The following is a 24,655-nucleotide window of genomic DNA, read 5'->3' on the forward strand; positions in this document are numbered from 1 at the left end:
CGAGTAGCCTCATTTGGATTGCGTCACTGGAAGGATGTGGTACATCGTTCTCTTTTCGCTCGTCGCGTGCGCGCTGGCGCTGGACGCCGGCAACTCTACGGCGATCGTCAAGCTGGAGAAGGATAAGCACACGTACGCGCACGAATGCTTAGAGCTTCAAGAGCTTCAAGCTTAGAGATTGTATGGTTAAAAATTGACTGTTGTAATAGTCATGCCATCATCGGTGTATGCTATCGCTCACCAAGTTTTCATGCTGGTTTCATCGATCAATTGCACTGCGACATGTCTGTCGTTACTGCTCGCTTTCCTAGCAATACTATCATCCTGATGGGCGACTTTAATGTGCCTGGTATAAACTGGTCTGTCCCGTGTGTAACACCTGGCTCCGCTTCCATCGATAAGGATTTTCTCGAACTGTGTCACGACTTCAACCTTACGCAAGTGGTACCTTTTCCTACAAGAGTTTCAACCAGCTGTTCTAGCACACTCGACCTAGTTTTGTCCACACGTCCTGACGTTATAGAAGCTATCTCCGATATCGGGAAACTTAGCGACCACAATGTGGTACACTGTCAACTACATGTATCCGTGCCTAGGCGCCCTCGTTCCAAGAAAGTTATCGTCTCTACGACAGAGCCGATTTCGAAGCTATCAACGAAGAGCTTCAGTCTGACTTCTCCACATTCTGCCGGGACAGCGCCAATAGGTCGGTCGAGGTCAACTGGCTTTTCTTTAAAAACAAACTCTGCAACCTTGCAGAGATTCATATTCCCAAGATCACTATTCCACGCTCGCAGACCGCTCCATGGTTTAATCGCTCGCTCAAGTCTCTGGCTAGTAAAAAGAAGAAAATGTTTCGCCGTGCCAAACGCTCCGACTCCCAGCATGCCTGGGAGAGATATCGTTCGGCCCTTTCGCTGTATAGGAAGTCTCTCAGAACGGCCAAACTTAAATTCTTTCAATCCGACCTTGGGTCATTTCTGAGCTCAAACCCCCGGAAGTTTTGGAATTTAATTGACCCGCGCCCGGTCCCAGACATCCAGCTTGTAGACGGCGAGGGCACACTACTGGATGCGTCTAGGTCTGCTGAAATCCTCAGCCGCACCTTTGCCAGTAACTTCACTATCGAATCCCTCATCTCTGACCAGCTGCGCAGTCCATGGCATACTCCTCCGCCAATGGCACCTTTCGTAATCACGGCTCATGGTATAACGAAGTTAATTGATTCGTTAAAAATGTCATCATCTGCTGGGATTGATAACATTAATGCTAAGGTCGGCATCGTGCCGCAAGTGCCATCGGCAACACGGCTTTCGAAAGGCTTACTCATGCGAAACCCAACTAGCCCAGTTCGTTCATGACCTCCACGTTAACTTCGACAGTCGCTATCAAACCGATACCATCTTCTTAGATCTTTCAAAAGCCCTCGACCGTGTTCCCCACAACCGTCTGTTACTAAAACTCCGCCGTTTTAACATCGATGACCTCACCCTATCGTGGATCCGCCAATTCCTTGCTTCACGTTCTCAGTTTGTCCAGGTCAGTGACTGTTGTTCCGCACTTACCCCCGTAGTCTCTGGCATCCCGCAAGGTTCCGTCCTCGGACCTCTCCTATTTATGATGTACATCAACGACCTCCCTGACCGCCTTTCCTCCAACATAAGACTGTTCGCCGACGACTGCGTCTTGTACAGAAAAATCACAACCGCGGCAGACACAATAACACTCCAAGATGATCTCAACCTGGTGGACCAGTGGTGCAAGGAATGGCTCATGCCTCTTAACATCGACAAGTGTTGTCACATCACGTTTTGTCGTCGCATTCCTAAGTTTTCATGTTCGTACAGCATCAATAATACTAGCATCCCGTCAAGCTCTTCATACAAATATCTTGGTGTCGTACTTCAATCTAATCTTTCTTGGAACACGCACGTGTCCACCATTGCCGCAAAGGCGAACCGTACGCTTCGCTATCTACGACGGAATCTTCGCCTTGCCTCCCCCCAAGTAAAACGCCTTTCCTATCTTACCCTCGTTCGACCACAGTTAGAATATGCTGCTGCTATCTGGGACCCCTCTGTCGCGTACTTATCTAATGAATTGGAAAAGGTCCAAAACCGTGCCGCGCGGTTTATCACTAACAATTACTCCACTACCGCTAGCATTTCCCAGCTAAAGCTTCGCCTTGACCTACCACCTTTATCAACCCGTCGACACATTTCGAGGCTTTGCCTTTTCCACAAGCTCTATCATTCTGACATTCCTTCGTTTCCCTACATCACACCAGCTCACTCCACCTCTCCACGCATTGACCACCATCTCAAGGTATCACGTTTCCGCTGCAGAACGACGGCGTTTTCTAACTCATTCTTTCCCAAGACATGCGTTGATTGGAATAACCTCCCCACCGATGTCATCTCTCATCTTCACCCCGATCGCTTCCGCAGTTCATTGTCCACATTTGTTTCGTCATAATGTTCATTCTTTACGTCACATATCGATTATTGCATTAATTCGCACATTATTCGTTCATTTATTCTGTTATGTTTGTTCGCTTCTTCAGTTATGTTCTGATATGTTGCAGTCTATGTACTTTTTATTGCCTATTTTCTATTGTATTAATATGCTTTTTCCGTTGCCACCTGTGCCACTCTCCCATGTAATGCCCTCTGGGCCCTTGGGATTAATAAATGAAATGAAATGCCCTGGCAACATTTTGGCCATGAGAGAGTGGCATGTACCTACCCAGTAAACCACACACATCTATCGGACGTACCAGAAAAATCCAAACGTCTACATCCAAAAGCAATATCTGATCGATGTACGTACAGAAATTACGTTAGAAAAGTTGGATGTCTAAGGAACGTACACTGCACCCTGATTTCAGACGTCTAGTGTGCATCCATTGTTATGTGCATTGAACGTCTGGTATATGTTGTACACATATGTGTTGCAAACATAAAGATATCTGGTGTCGAGAAGGTGAATGGGAAAGTTTGTTTCTAGTTTGATCGGCAGTGTGAAAACGAGCGCCCACACTCTGAATCCTGTGACGAATAGGTGCCGGTTCGAGAAGTTCCCGTAGACAGTACAGCCGGTACGCAGCCGTAACCGTCTGGAAATAGCCGTGACAGTTTTGAAATAGCAGGCACAAGGCTCCCGATCGACAAATTTGAGCAGGTATACGAAGCCGTCACATTGGCATGCAACAGCTTTGTGTCCGCTGAATAATATGTGCGCCTCATGACTCGTGTGGTTGTTGAAGAATTTGTGTGGTTTCGTTGCAGCGGACTACGTTGCACCGCACACCGCCGATGAGGAGTGACATGGCATCGCGTATTCTTCCAAAGTGCATTCTTTGCTTTCTCGCCTTCGCGTCCGTTGTCTGAGCTGCAACCTCTCCGTTGAGACGGATGACAACCGCACTTTTCAGTATAGGTCTAATGTTCGGTGAAGTACAAGAAACGTAGGTCAACCTATTTGTGATGCATCGTACAACGCCTGTGTTTTACTTTTGTTTAACTGTTGTAGTATGTTCTGTTGCAGACGGTGGACGCATTACAAATGGCGGCGGGAGAGATCGGCTACATGGGTGAAGCGACGTTGTACATTACAAGTGAGGCTAATTGTATTGTTTCATTCTAGGTGACCGTAGAACTGTGTCGACTGCAAGAGTTACAAAACTGTCTAGTGTTCCAGCATTCACGTTGGAAGACTGCCAACATGCTGCTACTCACTTCGGTTTCTTTACAGGTTATTTGCTGTCTCAACGGTCACGCATAGTAAAATTGCAATTGCTTCTTACATTGAAGCGTGTCTGGTGGAACTTATTGCTTGGACTGTTGTTCGTCGGCCATTTCGTTTGAGGAACTATTGTGTTCGTCACTAGGGATGACCTTGATTGAGTTTTGCCGTACCTGGTGCATCAGATGGGTGTGTGTCCGTGCAATGTGTATGTGTTGGAATCAGTGAACTGTGTATGGATGCAATTTAAATGTACGTACACGCCAATAAAATTTAGTGTTTCAAGTTGGATGTCCTTGGAGCAGCTTCTTTTATGAAGCCTTAAGTCATTTTTTTATGTTTTTATTTTTTTGCTTACGGTTCTCGAGAGTGTCTTGTGTATTAGGGGGTCTGTTTAACCCTTCAAAACGCTACTCTCGAGTGGCCGTGGCCACTTGATCTGATGGCACATATCCTTCACTGGGTTTAGAGTGTAACATCGAATATTGTTGTAGTTCTTCCTTAACTGACACAATAATGCCTCTCTCCGTGTGTCGAATTGATCAATACTCTTTTAATGCCCCCTTCTTCTGTTTCTTCTTTTTTTTTTATTCCAAACATCACGCGTTGTTCTTCACGCCCGTTCTGTTTCCATCACTGACGTGAGTTAATTGGATTAATTAACTGGACCAATTGGACTTAATTGGACCAATTAACTCACTGAGTGAGTTAATTGGAGCGACGGCAGGAGCGTGGTCAAGTGGGTACGTTTGGTGTTTGTTCATTGCATAGATATGCAAAATGTGACATCTCTGGTGAAGCCTATCAGCATCTCATCCTTATTGAAATGCCGTGCTGCGCGTAGACGCTGTATAATACCAATATTAGCTTTATATAACTTTCAACCACAGCAAAGATAACATCGGCAGCGGGACAACTTACATGCGACTTCAGACAACTGTGTCGCGATTGTAAATTTTAACACGTGTGATACTACAATACTGAAAGTACCCAGGTACAACGTACTGCATTACGACAATTTCAGTGAGATTTGTGTTGGAAGTATTTGTTCTCCAGTGTATTACTAGAATTGTGACTCAAAACTGTGTTGTGTTGAATTACTTTTACCTCGCTTCGACTATGAGGTTGAAAATTTGTGCTGCTGTTCATGTGAAATGAAACATATTTCCTGTATGATCCATTGCCCGTACAGTGTACAGTGGTGGCCATATAGAACGTCTTATCGATATCCATATGTGCTTCGGATGTATGTCTATTGGAGGGGAGAAACATCCAGCTTTGATATCTCTGCAACGTACCAGCAACGTGATTTGGATAAGCATGCGATCATCTATAGTACGTCTTTTCAACGTAATCTGCATATATCTGGATATCCATTGGACATACTAAACGTCCCAGCTGAACCATCCTCTGGATGTGTAAAGGATATTTGTGGTTTACTGGGTATGCGGTCCGGCACTAACCTGGACAGGAACGCTACTGGATCGCTGTGTACGTGCCTTCAGTCGCTGGACATGAGTGACAGCTATGACGCTATCCAGTGCATGTGAAAGTGTCAACTCACGGAGGACAAAACTTTGCGCAGCTGCTGTCCTGGAGACGTCTACATGATCCGTCACTTTCGAGGAACCACGCCCAGCATCAAAGGAATCAATCTCTCCAAGAACGCCATTCTTTTTCTCAAACATGTACTCAATAAACGTTGAAATGTATTTTTTCCTGTCTGTCTGAGATAAAGCCGCAGGAGGGTCGCTGCCGAGCGCGCCATCTGGCGGGCGTTAACGAAGGCTATGTTGAGCGGGCTTAGTCAGCCAATCAGTGGGCTTAGAATGGGCCAATCGGTAGGCTTAAATTGGGGACAGCCAAATTGGGGACATTTCACGTTGAACAAAATAATATATTGCTCATCATAAAGTACTCGGCAGACGCTACGCGGGAGGGCCCTGAATACAATAATGAAGTTATGACAGCCACGACAGTTACGTTTGAGAATAGTTAGAAAAGTTTGAAGTATTGAAGTTTGAAAGTTATGAAGAAGTATGAAAGTTTTTTACATAAAAGTGGGACTAACTAAAGCATTTTTGTACACTCCCGTCCACTGTCCTCTATGTGGAAAACAAGAGATAAAATCGCAAAGGTTTCTTCCAGATGTTGCGTCTGCGCCAACGAATGTCTATCTCGGTAAAAATGGACATAGAGACTAGAAAGAAAAGGCTTCGTCACCTAGAGATATCCGACAAAAACATATTATTTCTTCAAGGAAACCCTGAAGTCACGTGCGGACTCGCAGGCATGATCTTACGTGGAAGCAACCTGCTGTGGCTTTTGTCGAGAGATAGATGTGACGTCACCGCAAGAGCAAAGAAGAAAAAAGGTTACGTTTTTCAAAGAGTGCAGAGGCTCTCTCTGGGTGCATTCTTTTCGCTTGCACCTCCTGCACCAGATCTGAACTGGGTTATTTGCGTGCTGCACTTTCCTGTTGAAAAGAAAGGCATTACTAATAAGGTTCCTTTCAGCTGGAAAGTGCAGCTCCCCAAAAACCCGTCTTGCGTGGAATCCAAGGTAGTGCAGTCCAGTGCAAGTGAAAAGAATGCGCTTTCTGTTATGTAGAAGGTGTTGCACAAACTTCATCCTTTACCTTCCTTTTTGCGCTTTTTTTCTCATTCTTCTTGCCTTCTTTCTGTTCTGAAAAGATAAATGACAAGTTGTTAAGAGACCCAGAAGAAGTTTTAAACCACTTGATTAATTATTTTTGTGACATAGTGAACCATATGCCTCTATTAAATAACCCTATTCAAATAGTCCCGCTGCCTCCATCAAATTCAATTTTTTTTTCCTCGACCCGACTACACCTGATGAGGTTCTTTCAGATATAGAGTATCTTAAATCCTTTAAAATCATTTGGACACGATGGCATATCCACAATGTTCCTTAAACGGTTCGGGCATTTGCTCTCTACGCCATTGTCGGAGGTATCAAATGACATATTTTGTCACAGGGTTTTCCCCGACATCGTTAATCATGCCGTGGTGGTCCTAATCCATACAAAAGGAAGTAGGACTTCAGTTGGGAATTATCGTCCTATATCGATACTTCCTTCTATTAGAAAGGTGTTCGATAAAGTAATACTCAACCGATTAGAAAAATTCATGAAAAATTCACGTTACGTTGTACTGGATCAGGGGCACCCAACACGGTGGCCCACCCTCATTCAGAACCGAGCTGCCTAAATACGTCGAAATATAGGCAAATATCACTGGCAATATGTGCTTACAGATGCAAAACCCCCGGATCTGTGGTGGAAATGACCATCTTGGCTGTAAGACAAACCTTAACTACTGGTCTGCCCCAGTTCATCCCAAAATACCAAGTCATTTCGTAAAAGATGAAACGGGTCCCACGGTGGACACGTCCGCTACGCCGTCGGCAGCAATACTGGACGGGGAAATATACAGAAGAGCAAGTACCGTACATCGATTCACAGCGTCTCAGAAGGGTCAGGGCTCAAGACCGGTGACGTCGTGCTCCCTGAAGATCCCAACCGGAGCATTCTCCAATGAAGTCTGGGGTATCATCGCGAGCCCACTTCCAAGTTCAGATGGGAACGTCCGGGCTTGCATTCTGAGAACGTCCAATAACCCATGTAGCACATGGTGGGATAATAGACGTCTAACCCACGGGTAGGTTGAAACTTTAGGGCTAGGTCTAAAAGTAGACGTCTACTAGACCCTTACGGGGTTAGATGTTTAGTGAATGTCTGCATCTAGGTGTCTACTAGACATCTACAGTGTTATACGTTTAGTAGACGTCTCAATTTGGAAGTCTACTAGACCTCCACAGTTTTTTTTTTATCTTATTTAGACATGTACTAAAAATGGCTCACGAGACACCACCGACGCCTTCCAGGCTAAAAATCTCCCTTTCGCGTCGTACAGCAGCTCATATGTAGACCACACTTAAAGACTCCCAATGTCGTGTTTTTTGGGTTTTTTTCGCGTGTGTAGGGGGGATATGTAGAGGTAAAATACGCGGAAAGATTGTCAGGTTGGTGAGAGCTACGAGGACCTGCTGATCCGCATTCGTTTGCTGAGACTGCAGGCAAGCCCAGTGAGAAGGGCGTGGGTGGGGAGGGCAGCCGGGGGATGGGGCTAGCAGAAAAAGGTCTGTAGTAATCAAATAAGTACAGCACTGTCACGACGCTATCGTGAGGAAGATGTCCCGGGCATGACCCATCCCCAGGGCTAATAATTTGTAATGCATCCTCACCTGTATGACCCATCTGTAATGCACACTGAAATACGTGGTCACTGGGTCACAGTCAAAGATTGACAGTCAACATCGAGCCTAGCCTGTGTCAGGTCAGAAATCGTTGCAGGGCCTCTGCCGCAAAGCTTTAGGATACTGGATTGTTCCATAGACCTGGAAGAACTTTCAGATACTTTCGTGTGCGGGTACTATTTCGTATTTGGAGTTAACGTTCAAATTGTTCTACTCTGTCTGGCTACTTCTGTCTCTTCGCTATTGCACTGATCCCACGGGTGATTTCCTTTCTTTCCTCTTTCTCTGCCAATGAATTTCCCTCCCCCACCCCCTCCACGGGTGATGGAGTTAGCAGACATGCTCGACCAGAGCAGTGTATGAGCTCGATTTTTTGCAGCCCTCTTCCCCACCCACCTCCCGCGCATGGGATCTCAGGAAAACCAGCTCCACCATGACCACATAGCCCAGAAACCATCCGCTTATTTGGAGGAGGTAGCTGAAAGAAGACAAAACCGACACACATTTGCTGCGTGTTACACGAGCACATCCACAGCTTTTGATGCACTAGTAGCATCTGAAGGTGGTCAATGAAATAATAGTACGTGGAGCTGCAGTGCAGATGCAATTAACCTCATCTTAATCATACTCAAACCATCATGTCACTACCTGCTTACAATACATACACGTATACACATAAATTGTAGTTTAAGTGCCACAGGATGCTGTGTTAGCGATTCTAAGAGCACAGCAGCCCTGTAAAAAACAGCATACGCTACCATACGCTAAAAAATACCATGCGTTACTTATTCATGCCAGATGAGTAATGTGTCATCTCTGTTCATTTCGTACGTTCCCTATCTTTGTCACTTCACAATGTTTCCTAACGTATCCCAGCTTTTACAATCTAAAGTACTTACAGACTGATATTGTAATGTTGCGCAACTGTGTCATTTCCACGAAATCACTATATGTTGCAGAGTGAATTACTCGCTTGGTCTACATGCATGTACATTAGGCATGTACGAAGTTGAGATAATAAAATAGAAGTACAGGTCGCAGATTACCAACACTAACTTCTAACTTGTCTAGTACATACTTCACTTCAGTGTAACCGGGTATTTTGCTTATTGTGTTGACAACGTGCAATGTCAATATGGACACGAAGAACTTGCACGCTGCATTACAGAAGTGTGGTGCACACGCTCTTTTTTTTTCATTTGCTTCTGATTTATCTGATAAACTTCAGCAATTGCGACCGTTTGCCCCGCTTCCTGGAACCTCTGAACTAGAGGATTTTCTAATGTCAGCCACTGTTATGTAACCAAATTATTGTGTTTTGTGCATATCAGGGCACTAAAGGTAATCTGCAGGCTGTTTGAAACGTATCCGTACACACTTAAGTGTTGTGTATAGGCCACTACGTAAAGAACTCAGTACATGCGCTATGTCTTGCTGCCTTTGCAGGGACACCATGACCACGTCATAATGCGACGACGGTTCATTTCTTTAATAATTAAATTCCAACGTGCCTCATTAACAACTCCACTGATCACAATGAATAACTTAAGTACAGCACGTTACGACGCGATTGACAAGTGTTATTTCTCTTATTGCTACACAGTCAATCGAAGCTGCTTAAACAGAATAAAGCTTTAACCTAAATTCGGTTTTCACTGTTCGCGTTATGTTTCTCAAAATAATTTGAACGAAAACGGCCAACTATGCCATCGCAAACCGGAGACACGAAGCAGCATCACTTGGTCACTTTGACGTTGACTATCGTGACGTTGACTAAGACGTTGACTATCTATGGTCTCGCGTTCTCAAAAGCAAGACACATAAATAGTCCAAGAACTTTTGCATTCTTTATTGTCACCCAAAGACACCTAAACACATCTATGATGTACTTTTCACTCATTTAGCCGCCCAGTAACACGCTCCGAACCTCCGAACTTCCGAACACAAATATAGCGGCCGCCATGACATTTCAGGGTTTCCTGCTGCCACCGGACTACGCAGTACACCGCCGCCGGTGCGATGACTGGAGGCGGCGAGGGCGATCGTTGTACGGGAGCGGGTTTGGAAATACGCGTCCGGCGTAGCGCAACCACCATCATGTCACACAACAGACTCATCATGGCGGGCGGTAAGCTGTTGAATGTCCCAAAGAAGACGACAGCTCATTACGTCATCGCTCGCGTCACCATTCGTGGTCGCTGCTATAGCTCACTCATTCCTTCACATGTGCTCGGCGAATAAACGTCGTGTCGTCATCCCTGATCGCTGTCCAGTCTTCCACAAGCTATGTACCTCGTCCAACACGCAACAATTTGCCGAACCACACACGTCATGAGTACCTTCATATTCTCTCTTGAGTTCGCCCCGCTGTTCGCCCGTCACTTCAGGCAACGAATATGCCACATTTTTCATAGTTCATCGAAGTCTTTGAAGAGAACCATCGCAGCCAGTCCAATGTATGTTCGAGACAACTGGAACGCGCATGTCAGATACAACAGTGATCCGCTGAAGTTCCCCAGAGCTAGAACTACAAACAAACAATCTGTTCATCATCCATCCCATAGCGTGGATGACACTGAACAGGAATCACACGTATCATGTGCTTGACTCGCAGCGAACCTCAGAGGGCAGCGTGAGCAGCAGGGCAGATGTTACGGCCATTTAGGCTGTCCTACACAGCTGGACAGCCGTTCTTTCAGTTTTTTTCTTCTTTGTTAACAATGTTCAATGCAGTGAATGTAAGCTCCAGTGTAGCATTCCACTCCAATCAAATACAGTAGGAGTTCTCAAATCAGGCAAAGCAGACCGACACGCTCTGGGATCTGTTATCTGTTCTAGAAGGCTTCTATGTCGAAGTGGCCGTCCTTCATTGGCACTCTTCGAAACAAGTGTCAGTACGGCTCTCCCCTTCCCTTCCGAGAACGCATGCGATTAGTTGTGAACAGGAGACGACCGGTCTGTTTCAACACTGGCCTAATAGTTCGCAGAAATAAACGTCTCTGCTTTCCTACAATGCACGATGGGACTGGGCTGAAGTGTCCATCAACCTCTCCACCAGAGATAGACGCTTCTACTTCTCTGCTTTGGTGTCCTAATTCATATCGGCTAACTGCAGCAATAGACGCGCACAAGGAGTTAGAACACGGAAGAGACAAACCACCTGCAGATGGTTTGTCTCTTCCGTGTTCTAACTCCTTGTCCGCGTCTATTGCTGCAGTTAGCCGATATTAACTTGTACCAACTACCCCGCTTTGTCCCTCTTGGTGTCCTAAGCCCGGCATTGGTGCTATGTCATCACTCGCCTCAACGACGCCCTCACCCCTGTGTTCCGGGTTACCCTGTGCTACAATTACGCAAGGCTGTGTCCAACTTGCTGCTTCCTAAGTACAATTCCTCATAGCGTCGAACTCTCGACCCACACACGTGTGAACGCCGAACGCTTCAACGCCAACTTGCACTCCTTTTCCACAAATAATTTAGCTTCTCCAAGGTCCTTGGCCATGGAGCTCCCCGCGCATCTGTGTCGGGCTCTGGTCTCCCTTTTTGTTTTCGTTCAAGCTGCTGGCCTCCCTGAAAAGCTCTAAACAAAACTTCGACCTGTCATCAGTTCGGCCTCACCATAAATTCATCCTCTCATATTGACCTCTGTGAAGTGGGGTAGGGTCCTGTGGCCGTCACGGGGAAGCATCCCTTACCATAATCACTTTCCCATCATTTATTGTTATTATTATTGTTGTTGTTGTTGTGCTGAAGTGATAGGTCGGACACCTAAATGAATATTGCGATGCCAAAACATTCCGATGCGCTTACCTTTTTGACCACTGCGCTCATTCCGGATGGCGCCTCCTGCGTGCCGTCATTGTACGAAGCGGAACTCTGCGTACAGAATACGCCGATGATTAGTACATCATTTATGTTGTGATACTGTCGAATGTTAATCTGTGTCATGTGTAGGGTAAAAGTGGATACCGTTAAAGGAAAAGAAAGGAAAAAGTGGAACAGATGGGCATCGAAATATTGTACAAGTATTTTTTCTGTCCCTACATTATTGCAGGAGGCTAATTCCACCGAAATTCGACCAGCGGTGGAACTTGGACATCTGCGATTTCTAGAAAAAAAAACGAGATTATATTTGTTGGGACGCGCAAAACGGACGGCGCCTTATCGAGCGAAAATGCTAAGACGCACAGCGGTATATCAATTGTAGATAATGTTAAGTTGTTAACGGACCCAGAAGAGTTTTAAAATCATTTTCATAATTATTTTAGTGATGTCGTGAAACATGTGCCTTTATTTAGTAACCGTATTCAGACAGCCCCGCTCCCTCCGTCAAATTAAATACAGTTTTTTCCTCGACCCGACTACACCTGATGAGGTACTTTCATATATAAAGTCTCTTAAACCGTTCAAAATCATTTGGGCATGATGGCGTATCCACAACGTTCCTTAAACGGTTCGGGCATCTGCTGGTTAAGCCATTGCCGGTGATATCAAATGGCATATTTTCTCATGGTGTTTCCCCGACTCAAATAATGTTGCCATGATTGTCCCTATCTGTGAAGAAGGAAGTAGGACTGCAGTTGGGAATTATCGTCCTGTATCGATGCTTCCTTCTACTAGGAAGATGTTCGAAAAAGTAATAGCCAACCGATTAGAAAAAATATTTGAAAGGTTTAAATTATTAAATCCCTGTGAGTTTGGTTTACCACGAGGTAGTTCAACAAGTTTATTGTTGGTGAACGCAACAGAAAAATAATAATAAAAACGAATATTTAATCTAAGCTTTTTAATGATGGACATTAGGTAGACTAGATCACTGCATTCGGTTTAATAAATCGTAAAGCCCTCCTTGAAAAGTAAGAGATTTATGGAATCTGCGGCGTACCACCTAGATTATTACGAAGTTATTTGCATAATCGAAAGCAATTCGTGTCTGTGTTGGGATGGAGCTCTAAAGGCTTGACAACTGGTGTTCCCAAGGGCTCTATTCTGGGACCTTTTTTATTTTTTGTTTACATTAATGATCTGCCTGACAATTTGTCAGAAAATTGCTTCCCTTACGCTGACGACACTACCGTTTTGGTGGATGCGGTTAGCTCCTCTGCTCTCTTTGCTCAAGCTAATAATGTTTTAAGTGAGTTCTCCCCTTGGCTGTCACTTAATGAATTGTTCCCCAATATTCAGAAAACCAGAAAAACTCAAACGTAATTTTACGCGCACGCCAAAGGCATCTTAACTTCGAACTAGAGACAGTATATTTTTCTAGCTGCGCTCTTGAAAGGGTTCCTTCAGTCATATTCCTAGGAGTCACTGTCCAGGAAAACTTATGGTGGGATGATCATATCAGTTTTCTTCGATCCAAGACTCCTCCAGGTTTATACGCACTTTCTAGGCTTCTTCCTAATCCTATTCTTCTTATGGTATACTGTGCCCTAGTTCATTCACATATTTATTATGCCTTGGAGGTATACGGTCTTATTTACTCTTCTAATCCCGATCCACTTTTAATTGTCCAGAAGAGAGCCTTGCGGATTATCTTGTCTACATCCCCCTATGATTCTAACTATTTCGCTTTCCATTGTCTGCCTCTTCAAGATATTCACATCCTTGTGAGATATAAGGTTGCACTTCCATTGTACGAGCTGTATCATAATATGGCTTCAGGTCATTTGATCTCAATCAATCATTTTCGAGCACCTTACCCTCTACGATGTCAAACTGGCGTGTTACCCACAACCGCCTCCTTCCTGATCGAACTTTGGTGTTCATTCAGTATCTTATTCCGACTCCAAAATCTGGAATTGTTTGCCGATACATCAAAGATTATTGACCGACTTTTCCAGTTCAAGCAGCAGGAACATATCTCTCTAGGTGGGTAATATGTATTATGTAAGTTTTTTTTTTCTTTTTAATTCCGTGTTAGCGTCTCAAAGCAATAACTGTGGCTATGAGCGGTGTACAGACGTAGACAGATGGAGAGAGGACAGTAATCAAGGAGTGGGGGACAGGGGGGTTAGTATGCGTCCTGGGCCGACTTCAGGGGGAACAGTGCCGACATTCGTCTGGAAGGCCTTCGCAGAACCCAGGGAAAACATCAGACCGGTGAGGGGATTCGAACCCGTGTCACCTCCCACTGGAAGTATCAGCGTTACGTCCCGTTTGTTTTAGTTCGTGTGTCCCATTTTTTCGTGTTGCTTTTCTTTCGTGTCTTTTTCTCTCTCTCCATGGCAACTCTTGCCGCCCGTCTTGGCAGGCAGAGCGCCCTCTGTTTCTATTTTTTTCTTCTGTGAATAAAGGATCCCCCCCCCCCCCAAGCTTAGTGAAAAGAGTTGCACCGATTTTGCAATTCATAGTTTAGAGGAAGTTGTATCTCATAATGACAGCTACGTCTTTGTCTTATCCTGCAAATGCTTCGCTAAAAATTGTCTCAGGAGCAAGAGGATGTTCTCACTAGCGTTGAATTTGACCTGCTCTGATGCTTCAAGCGTAGAACAAAAAAAAATCTCCGTCTCCGTGTCGCGGAATGGGGCAATTTTGTCCTTTTTCGGCGGCATTTCTCTCATGTTCTAACGACACCCGAGGACACGGACACGCGTCGCCAGAGCCAAAGTGGCTAAAATTGTCGCCTACACGTGGTTCCGTTTGCTCGAAGAAGGGTTGTGTACAATAGAAGTGTCAGTCGGGATGGGACAAGCACTTAAGTAGGCAAGTAGACGGGGTAAATTGGTACCAGCCGTTACTGACGTATTATGCCGTCGCCACCAATTACAAGGTTTTGATGGGCCTCTACGTTTGTGATAAGATATGGCGGAAGTCTCATAGCTGTATGAAAAACACATGTAGCGACGTCCCTTTGGACACTCGCAACTAATTAAGAGCCAGTGTCTGCGGTGGGCCTTAGGGGTTTCCTCCTCCTCCGTTGTTTACCAGTTGCGCCCCTGCACTTCTGTGATCAACTAAGGTGCATTGTAGCAAGTGTGCGTTTTAGGCACCAGACGTATGCGGCGTCGGCGACTCACAAAGACTTTAAAACCATGCGGCGCCGAATAAAACTCGCGAGGATCCCTGTTTCAGGGCAGTCGGTAAAACATGTGACCAGAAGACGGTCGTCTCAGCACCAGGCCCCCAAGATTCAGTTTCAAAACGGTTATTCCCTCTGCCATGGTTCGTCAATATCGTTCGGTGAAGTGGAGTGTGTGTTGTGACCTCGATTTGGACTTTGTCTGCCAGCCACACCAAGCGGATCCTGTGAAGAATGCCATCATAAATTACCAGTCAGCTAGACTTTGATTCCATTTCCTTCCTTATACGTACCAGGACTCTAACCGACCTGCGATTTCGATGTTACCGTTGTCTGTTTTCCCTTTGAACAAATGTAATTATGCTAGTTGATAGTGGTTTCGTAATTCTTGTTACAAATCGTTGCGTTAATTAGTTAATTAAGTTAGTTGTTATTAACGTTACTAGCATCTCTCAGTGTGTGGCGCACTGGGACGTGTGTCGTTTGACCTAGGGCAGCCTGACAACTCTTCTTCATTTATTTGTCCGGAACGGTGTTGCTGAGTATCCGCTGTGCGGCCGGAAAACTTTCGCCGGTGAATTCGTCTCACATTCATCCAAAGGTTAAGGACGGATAATATTTCCCTTGGTGCGATCGCAAGTAGGTCCCAGTGGTACAGCATATCGGGAACGTACCAGGTTTTGCGTGACAATCCGATATACTATTGACTGTACGGGTGACATTTTTAATCGCAAAAGGAATGTTGACTTCTGAACCATTCAAAACCTAGGTGGCGCACTGGCGCTGGAATTTCAAATTGCTGATAGTGAAAAAAAATAAAAAATACGGACAAACATACAAAAAAACACAAAAAAAAAACAACAAGGTGGCGGGCTGGCGTGAGTCGATCGACTTTCACTAACAAATGCTATTGAATGTCATTGCCTGTCACTCAAATTTTATTGCGCGTCATTCAGGGTTGAAAAAAATCCGGATGTTTTTAAAAGACCCTCTCCAGCGGGCTTTCCAGAGAAGTGGACGTATGCCTTTTTGTGGCAATTTGGATACATGAAAATTGCCACAAAAAGGCGTACGCCCACTCTCTCTTCGAATCAGAAGCGATATAACCCTATCATTCTCGGCAATAGTTAGAGCACAGCGTGCTATGAGGAGCAGTTATGTTTTTAGAACGTATTATTTATACCGTTGCTTGTACCGCTGTTGAAGGAGTATTGCCCATTATTTCTTCTCGAATTCAGCATCATTTATTCGATCCATGGCCATTTTCACATTCATTTTACTTTACAAAATAGTATAGTTTATCATATAGATATGTGTAACTTTTCTACGTGTTTCTCATATTAACTTCTGTGAAGTAGGGCAGGGTCCTGTGGCCCCCAGCGGTAAACATTCCATGTCATTATGACAGAGCTATCATTTATTGTTGTTGTTGCACGTGCTTCCGAATTTTGAGATATAGATATTAACAAGAACAGATAGAGAGAAACTTTCATTAAATTGGATACATTAATCATATATACATATATATGTTTGTAACTCAAACGTCCCAATGCCAGTACTGGACAGCATTTTCGGCCTTGTTGGGCCTCATCAACACTTATCTCACCCTGACGGGAGGAATCACGTATTATGTGACCTTCTGACGCCATCCACTCAAATTGCGTTGCCTGCCTGCGTACTGTTGATGAGGCCCAACAAGGCCGAAACAGCTGTCCAGTACTGGCATGGCGATGTTTGAGTTACAAACATATGCTATACGAGCAGCCAAAGAGCTCTGGCTATTTTTTTTTCCTTTTATACTTCACTGGCTTTGCACTGGGCTTTCAGTGAGTGAGTTATCTCACCCTGACGGGAGGCATCACGTGCCACCTGACCTTCTGACGCCATCCGCTCAAACGTTGCTTGCCTGCGTACTGCTGATGAGGCCCAAGAAGGCCAAAACAGCTGTCCAGTACTGGCAAGGCGACGTTTAGCTATCAAACATATGCTATACTTGCAGCCAAAGAGCTCCTGCTAATTTTTCCCACTTATCCCTGTTGAAAAAACCAGTAAGATTTAAACTGGAAATGTTACTGGTCAGACCGGAAATGCCACTGGTCACACTGGAAATGCCACTGGTCAGACTGGAAAAGACTGGATATCGGACTGGCAATACTGGAAACCAGTTGATACTGGTCACTGGATACACTGGATTTTCACTGGATACACTGGAAACCAGTGTACACTGGTCACTGGCAGTACTGGATTTTCACTGGATACACTGGAAACCAGTGTACACTGGTCACTGGCAGTACTGGAGTTTCACTGGATACTGACTGTACTGGATTTTAACGGGGTACACTGGAAACCAAGCTACCGCACTGGAGTTTCACTGGGACAAGTGAAACTGGCGCTAGATATACTATAATCTGCTGATTACAGATCATAGTCCCACTGGAGTAGTGTCCTATAGAGATCAGAGATGTGTTAGTTTTACTCATAACCTTCAAAAAGTAATTAGTCGCGTCACTTCTTTCGTTAATTTCACTTTCGTCACTTCTTTCTAAATCGTTACTTTTGTACAGTATGCAGCTACTGGGTATTAGTCATTACATTGTCTTCAAGTTGTTAACAGAGTTACATTAGCCGTCAAGAATATAATGGCATTATACATTACACGCTCTATGCACACTTGGGTCTCGAAAACATAATGAATTACGCGCTGCCTCATTTTTGCAACGCATTACCGGTAATGCGCTACTTCAAACATGATATTACATGGTTAATCAATTATGCGCTAGTTGCAATCAATCCAAGTAAGTCGCCCTGATATGGAAGCTATGTGGATTTCTGAATCTTTGACGTCGAGATGTCAGCGTTGATAAACGAATCCCAGATGAATCTGGGATTCGTCAGTTTATCAACGCCAGCTCATTTCTTCGCTCCGATTTTATGTCGGCACAGTTCACATAGAATGCGGCCCAGGATGCATATTCCCCACGGTGTCAGTCGTGACGTTGCCCACTTCTGTGAAGTCGACAACAGCGAGCTCTTTCACTATCATCACCACCGTCGCTCAATTAAAAAACAAAAAAACAAAACAAAAACACTTGCTGATACTGTCGAATGGTAATCTGTGTCATGTGTAGGGTAAAAGTGGATACCGTTGAATGAAAAAAAAAGAAAAAGTGGAAAGGATTGGCATCGAAACATTGTACAAGTATTTTTCTGTCTCTACATTATTGCAGCAGGCTAATTCCACCGAAATTCGACCAGCGGTGGAACATGGACATCTGCGATTTCTAGAAAAAAGAAGAAAAAAACGAGATTATATTTGTTGGGACGCGCAAAACGGACGGCGCCTTATCGAGCGAAAATGCTGAGACACACAGCGGTATACCAATTGTAGATAATGATAAGTTGTTAACGGGCCCAGAAGAATTTTTAAATCAATTTCACAATTATTTTAGTGATGTCGTGAAACATGTGCCTTTATTAAGTAACCCTATTCAGACAGTCCCGCTCCGTCTAAATTCCCTCCCTTCCGTCCCTAAAAAATAAAATTCCGTCCCTAAATTAAATACAGTTTTTTCCTCGACCCGACTACACCTGATGAGGTACTTTCAGATATGAAGTCTCTTAAACTGTTCAAAATCATTTGGGCATGGTGGCGTATCCACAACGTTCCTTAAACGGTTCGGGAATTTGCTGGTTTAGCCATTGCCCTGTGATATCAAATGGCATATTTTCTCATGGTGTTCTCCCCGACACAATTAATGTTACTATGATTGTCCCTATCTGTGAAAAAGGAAGTAGGATTGCAGTTGGGAATTATCGTCCTATAAGACACCAGTGCATAATGACAAGTTAATGTATTTGTGCAAGAGGAGCAGAAATAATATCTGTTAGGAACTCGACTGGTTTAATTGTGATTTCGTCTTTATCGCACGATTTGCGCTGGATGCTATTAAATGCCATTGCGCGTGATGACATGTTATTCAAATGCTATTAAATGTGCATCCAGGTGTTTGTCATACCCTACCGACACATGAGTTCCCTGAGGTTACCTGAGGTATCTTACCGTGCAGGTTGTGTCACCTGAGAGCCTCATTGTTACGTACTCTTATATATTACACCACTGCCGTGGGTGTCGGACTAACTTTTTGATGCAGCAGCTCATTAGGACAAACTGTCTTGGCACCATGGGTGAGTGTAACATATATCGTTGGATAGAGCTTTCAAGGGCGTACGCAACGGTGTGGCCTTCATGGGTCACTTAGTACGCGCCAGTTTGCGATTTTTTTCTTTAAATACCTAAAGCAGGTGGAGGTTGCTGTGTTATCGTAAAGTTGCTACACTTTCCACATACACGCACCCATGTCCCCCACTCCTTTGTGCTGTCCTCTCTCCATCTGTCTATGTCTGTACGTCGCTCATATAGCGACAGTTGCTAACACGGACTTAAAAAAGTTTCCACGCACACACAGAAAAGAAAACTTTCGAGCTTTGTATCAAACACTGTGTGCGCTGTACGATGCACAAGAACGAACGTTACATATCCGAAGAAATTAAGATAGCATACGCCCGTAAAATTTCAAGCAATTCAGATGTTTAAAAAAAAAACTGCTTTTGGGAACTCAAGTAACCGAGAGCTCAGCATGAAATGGCATTTGCTAATATGTCTTTTTTGGCGGGGGTCATTTTTCTTCCGCGTCGAGCTTTCTTTCAATTTTTTCCCACGACATGAACTGGGAGGGGAGGGGAAGCGTAAGTCCACTGAACAACAGTAATTCACTTGTTCAGTAATAGCCAATGTTCATAATGCCCGAATCATCTCTGTATGATCACATCAGTCGTTTCTCTCATACTAGAATGGCCCGAAGATTCTGCTGCACAATACTGGTTCCTTTTCTTGGGTAAGCTGCTGAATCTTTTCACAACATGTTACCGTTTCGCAGCCATTCCTTTGCTTGTTCTATTCGTTGCGAGATCGACCTATAGAGGGCTTCTTCGTCATCTGTCTAGTGTGGATAACATGTGGACCACTGTCCAGAGTTGACGGTTGTTTCCGGTGATTCTTGGCTATATTCATCTGAAGATCACTTGTACCGCGATGTCACGATACTGTTCGGCTCTCCACTCCTCCACCTACTGCACTAAACGCGGAATTAACCCGAAAAAGCGGGCGACGTGTCCACACCGCGATAGTGCACTGTTCTCCGCAGCGTGCCGACACCGTCCGACCTCGAGCGAATTGCCGGGTATGAGATAGCGGCAACAAATAAACGACGCAAGACTCGTAACTCCCGGACCACAATAAACTCCGAAAAACACTACCATATGTGCCAAAAATAAACTCCACAAAGAAAAAAAAAGATTCCTCATTGCATCCTGCATATGCCAGAGCTCAATGCCTTTCTACAAAACAACCAGAGCAATACGAAAGGGAACATTCCACAACACAAACGTCAGCATTAACTGAAAACATTATATATTTTTGGCGCAAGCATAAACCCAGGAAAAGCTAAATTGTTGGACACGTAAGATGAGTCCAGTGCCAACGTATTTTCGCGGTTACACACCGGATATGCCGCAGGGTAGGATAATTTTGCCTACAGGTGATTATTTTGACGTGCGTCGGTATGGCCGACTCTCGGTTCTGGATACAATGTTTACTCCCCACCACTGCCAGCACCCGAAAAAAGTCATGCTTGTCACGATACACTGCGTCTCATATAGCAAGTATACCTCCCACATATATAATACTAATTGGTATTATGTACTTACAGTTTCCTCCGCGGCAGAGGTGGCATGGTCAGACATTTTCGTCCCGGTAGTAAGGGAACTGCGTGGAAAAGAAACGGCACATGAAGCCTCATTTCAGGAACAGGGTCATTCGGAAACATTCCCGATCTTCACTTTCAGACAGAAGTGAGTCAAACCAAAGGGAGGCTTTGACACTCCTGGGAATGGGAATAGTCTAGAGGTGACCAAACCTAAGTTGATGTACAGAAAGTGGAGTGTCGTCTGAACTCCCACATTGGTGAAGAGGTGACCTGACTGGATCCCCAGCACGACACTAACTTCTCCCTCACTCGTAGATGTTGTTCGTGTGAATTGTGATTTGTTCTTTCAACGTGTGAGTACACTATTTGCGTTGGACACAATTCTCAAGGTGTCTCTTGTACTTCAGCGATGCTTCGAGACGCCTATGTGTTCTTACCACGAGCTCGAGCACATCCGTTGTACGAATCTGCGTTGTATGAATCTCGTTGTATGAATCTCTCGTTGTATGAATCTCGCGCTCAAGAAGGACGTGTTGACTAGTGCGCTAAGAAGGTTAAATGGCCACTAAAATGACTCTCGTACATTCTGCAAAAAAAAAGCTCCACAGACTGAAAGCAGAGGTTTCACTGTACCTAAATATGTGAGAGGCCTTGCATCACCCACACTCTTAAGAAATGAACTTCACCGCATAACATGCTCCTAGCCAGGCATCACGTCGAATGATACCGGTATATTCCGTGATTTGCTGAAAACGAGAGGCGTACGCCCTTTTTTGTCACCATCATGAACATCATAAGTGTCACAAACAAGGCGTACCCTCACGTTTTCAACGAATCGGGAGAGATATCGAAATCATTCGAGATAATGGTTGGCTAGGAGCAAGTCGTGCGGTGAAGTTCATTTTTAAGAGTGCAGGCGCTTTCACTGTTTAAGCGGCTAATCAAAGAGCGAAGTCAGTGTAACTGTACCCCTCGTCTAGTGTGTCAGCAGACGCCACTCGGGTACTGCAAAAGGGTATAAAAGGGCGCTTGCTGTCTGGGGGTCACGTGAGTGGTCACATTGTAGACGGCAGCACTCCAGAATGCAATTCGGAGGCGGCCACGCTCGTGACGACGGGAAACGGTCGGAGGGGCATATCGTGTATTTCCTTCCTCCATGATACTTCCAGTCGCGAAATGCCCGATCTCGAAATTCAAGTTCTCCTAAGAAGAAAAATCATGGAAAATGCTCGACTACTTCGTAAGACGACACGACGTGCTTAAGAACTAAATGCCAGAACTAAATGGTGTTTCCTTTTTTTTCTGTCTCTCTTTTCAACGAATACACCAATACGGACAACCCTCACGTGCCATAAAGCGGACATGCGGCGCCACCTATGAGGGAAGTTTCCAGCGCATGGAGCAACGTGTTCCCGAGACAAGTGCCGTCGGGCAAAAAATGTCACGTCTTGTCCCGTGTCTCCATCTTGCCCCACGTTACCCTGTATTGAATTGGCAGCCCACATGGAGCACAGGGGTGACACAAATTCGCCATTGTTGTAACTACCCTCAGGTGGGTGTTCTTGCAAAAATCGCCATCCTGACCTAGTCGCACTCGTAGACAGAGTCATTTTGAGGTCATGGGACTTTGTTTACATGTCGTTTTCCGTCCTAACGACATATTTCCATCGTCATAAAGCCAGGAGATGAACGTATTTTGCCAGCATAAACTTTGCGATGCTTCTTCCGCAACTTGCTAGCCCATTTTCCCTTAGTTTCAGTAGATCGCATCAGCTCAGTGGGTCTTAACGCGCAATCGTCGTCTCGCCTTTGGAAGCCATCAACAGTACGAGGCCTTATGTTCACAACAGCGCGTCTTACTGCGGGATTACGGGACAGAAATAATTACAGTGATCAAAAGACATCCAAAACGTCGCGCAAGAGCAACAACATCAATGTTTACAAACGATTCAGCCGCCGATCAGGGGTGTCGCCATCTTTAAGGACGCGTGTGGCTTGACGTTTGCTGTGACGTGCGACCAGGACTGTCCAGTATGCATTGCGTTCGCCGAGCACGCCTTCGTCTACGGATCAATACTTTGGATGCCACCCTGGTGGCGTGGAGCTTTCAACATCATTATCACTTTTGGTCAAACGTGCACGGATCTCTGTTAAGTGGTGATCATGAGACTGGTTTTAACCACAACAAGCGTGATGTGACACGGAGGGCTCACCTTAGAGCCTCGTAGTGCCGACATGACGCAAATAATTAAACGCGTTTTTGCATGTTCGGCAACCGCAAATCTTTAGCCTTCCACGAGAAAAGCATTAAGGCGATAAAGGATGTGCCTTTTAGAAGTTGGCTCGAATGCATGACCTGCTTTCCATTTTTTTTCTTAATTTTTTTGCGAGGACGCAATGCGTGCACACGGCGACAACAAATACTAAGCATATATCACCGGAAAGCACATTTCACGACGAACACAATGATATATTGCTCATTATGAAGTACTCGGCACACGCTACGTGGAAGAGCCCTGAATACAACAATAAAGTCAACGAACGGCCACGTTTGACAATTTTTTTACATAAAGCTGGGACTTACTAAACCATTTTTCTACAGTCCCGTCCACTGTCGTCTATGTGGAAAAAACAAGCGAAAGATCACAAAGGTTTCTTCCTGACGTCACGTCTGCGCAAAGGAATGTCTATCTCAGTAAAGAATGGACATAGAGAATTGAAAGAAACGGCTTCGTCACCTAGAGATATCGAACAAAAATATATAATTCTTCACGCAAACTCTGAGACCACGTGCGGACTCGCAGGCATGATCTTAAGTTGAAGCAACCTGATGTGGCTTTTGTCTAGAGATTGATGTGACGTCACCGAACGACCGAATAAGAGAAAAGGTTAGGTTTTCGAAAGAGTGCGGATACCTTCTCTGTTATGTAGAAGGTGTTGTAGACGCTTCATCGTTTATCTTCTTTTTTTTTTTCTAAAAACGGTATCAGCTCACCGAAGGGAACAGAATTCCTAGCCTTCATAAGGAACAGTACAATAACCAGGAGGCTCCTATACATTGGGACGATAAGGTGCACTACATAACCAAAAATATAAGGCCAATTACCTAACATCTTGCAAAATAATAAACTTACAATCTACGGCTAGATCCTTGGTGGTGGTCTCCTCTCAGTGCCACACGAGCTCAACAAGGTACAAGTGTCTCTTTCTCACTGCCGCTGCAATGACTGGGATTCCGGATATGCCCGCATCGCTTTATCTTATTTCGCAGGCGAGACAGTGTTCACAATATTATCGACTGGTGGAATTAATGCGGAACGATGGCACCTTCCCAAGCAGCGCAATGTGGAATCGAGTGCAATAGGGGTGGACGGGTAGTGGACGAAGGCGATGAACAGATTCGTGCATCACGAAAACATCGATAAGACGCATACCGTCCACGACTATTGCCGCCGTCTTTCTGGGAAAACGCTATTGGAAAACGCTATCGTCTGGGAAAAGCGATAGTGTAATCGGACGCGGCGACCCAATCTTAGAAAGTTGGCTGAAACCTAATAGGCGGCACTTTGTTGCATTATTGTCTCACCGGTACTTAAGGTTATTTCCTTTCCGGTTAGAGGTCGGTTCTTCATGACATTTGAACACCGAACCAACTTTCTGAAACTCGGTCGTGACGTCATTCATCCCCGTATTCTACCAATTCTTTCAATTTCTGACACCGCCACAGTAACGCACGAAAGGGATGAATCAAGTCATCAACCTATCAGCTCTTAAGCACACAGGAAAACGTCGGTGCATTTTAGAATGGTGCTGTAGACCGCTTTCCGGCTTTTGGCGGTGAGACCCC

General features: G+C 44.9%; 1 protein-coding gene across 1 annotated transcript in view; it reads right to left on the minus strand.

The window, feature by feature from the left end:
• The window catches only part of LOC135373951 (atlastin-2-like), a 99,413-nt gene extending 75,367 nt beyond the window's left edge, over positions 1 to 24,046 (minus strand). Inside the window, exons 1-4 of the mRNA XM_064606984.1 lie at positions 23,943 to 24,046; positions 20,810 to 20,867; positions 11,833 to 11,898; positions 6,383 to 6,429 (exon numbers count right to left, since the gene is read on the minus strand). Coding sequence (XP_064463054.1) covers positions 6,383 to 6,429; positions 11,833 to 11,898; positions 20,810 to 20,845 — 149 coding nt within the window. The 5' untranslated portion in view covers positions 20,846 to 20,867; positions 23,943 to 24,046. The remainder of the gene's footprint in view (positions 1 to 6,382; positions 6,430 to 11,832; positions 11,899 to 20,809; positions 20,868 to 23,942) is intronic.
• Between the last annotated feature and the right edge of the window lie 609 nt (positions 24,047 to 24,655).

The sequence above is a fragment of the Ornithodoros turicata genome, unplaced genomic scaffold (genome assembly GCF_037126465.1).
Source record: "Ornithodoros turicata isolate Travis unplaced genomic scaffold, ASM3712646v1 Chromosome36, whole genome shotgun sequence".
Classification (NCBI taxonomy): Eukaryota; Metazoa; Arthropoda; class Arachnida; order Ixodida; family Argasidae; genus Ornithodoros; species Ornithodoros turicata.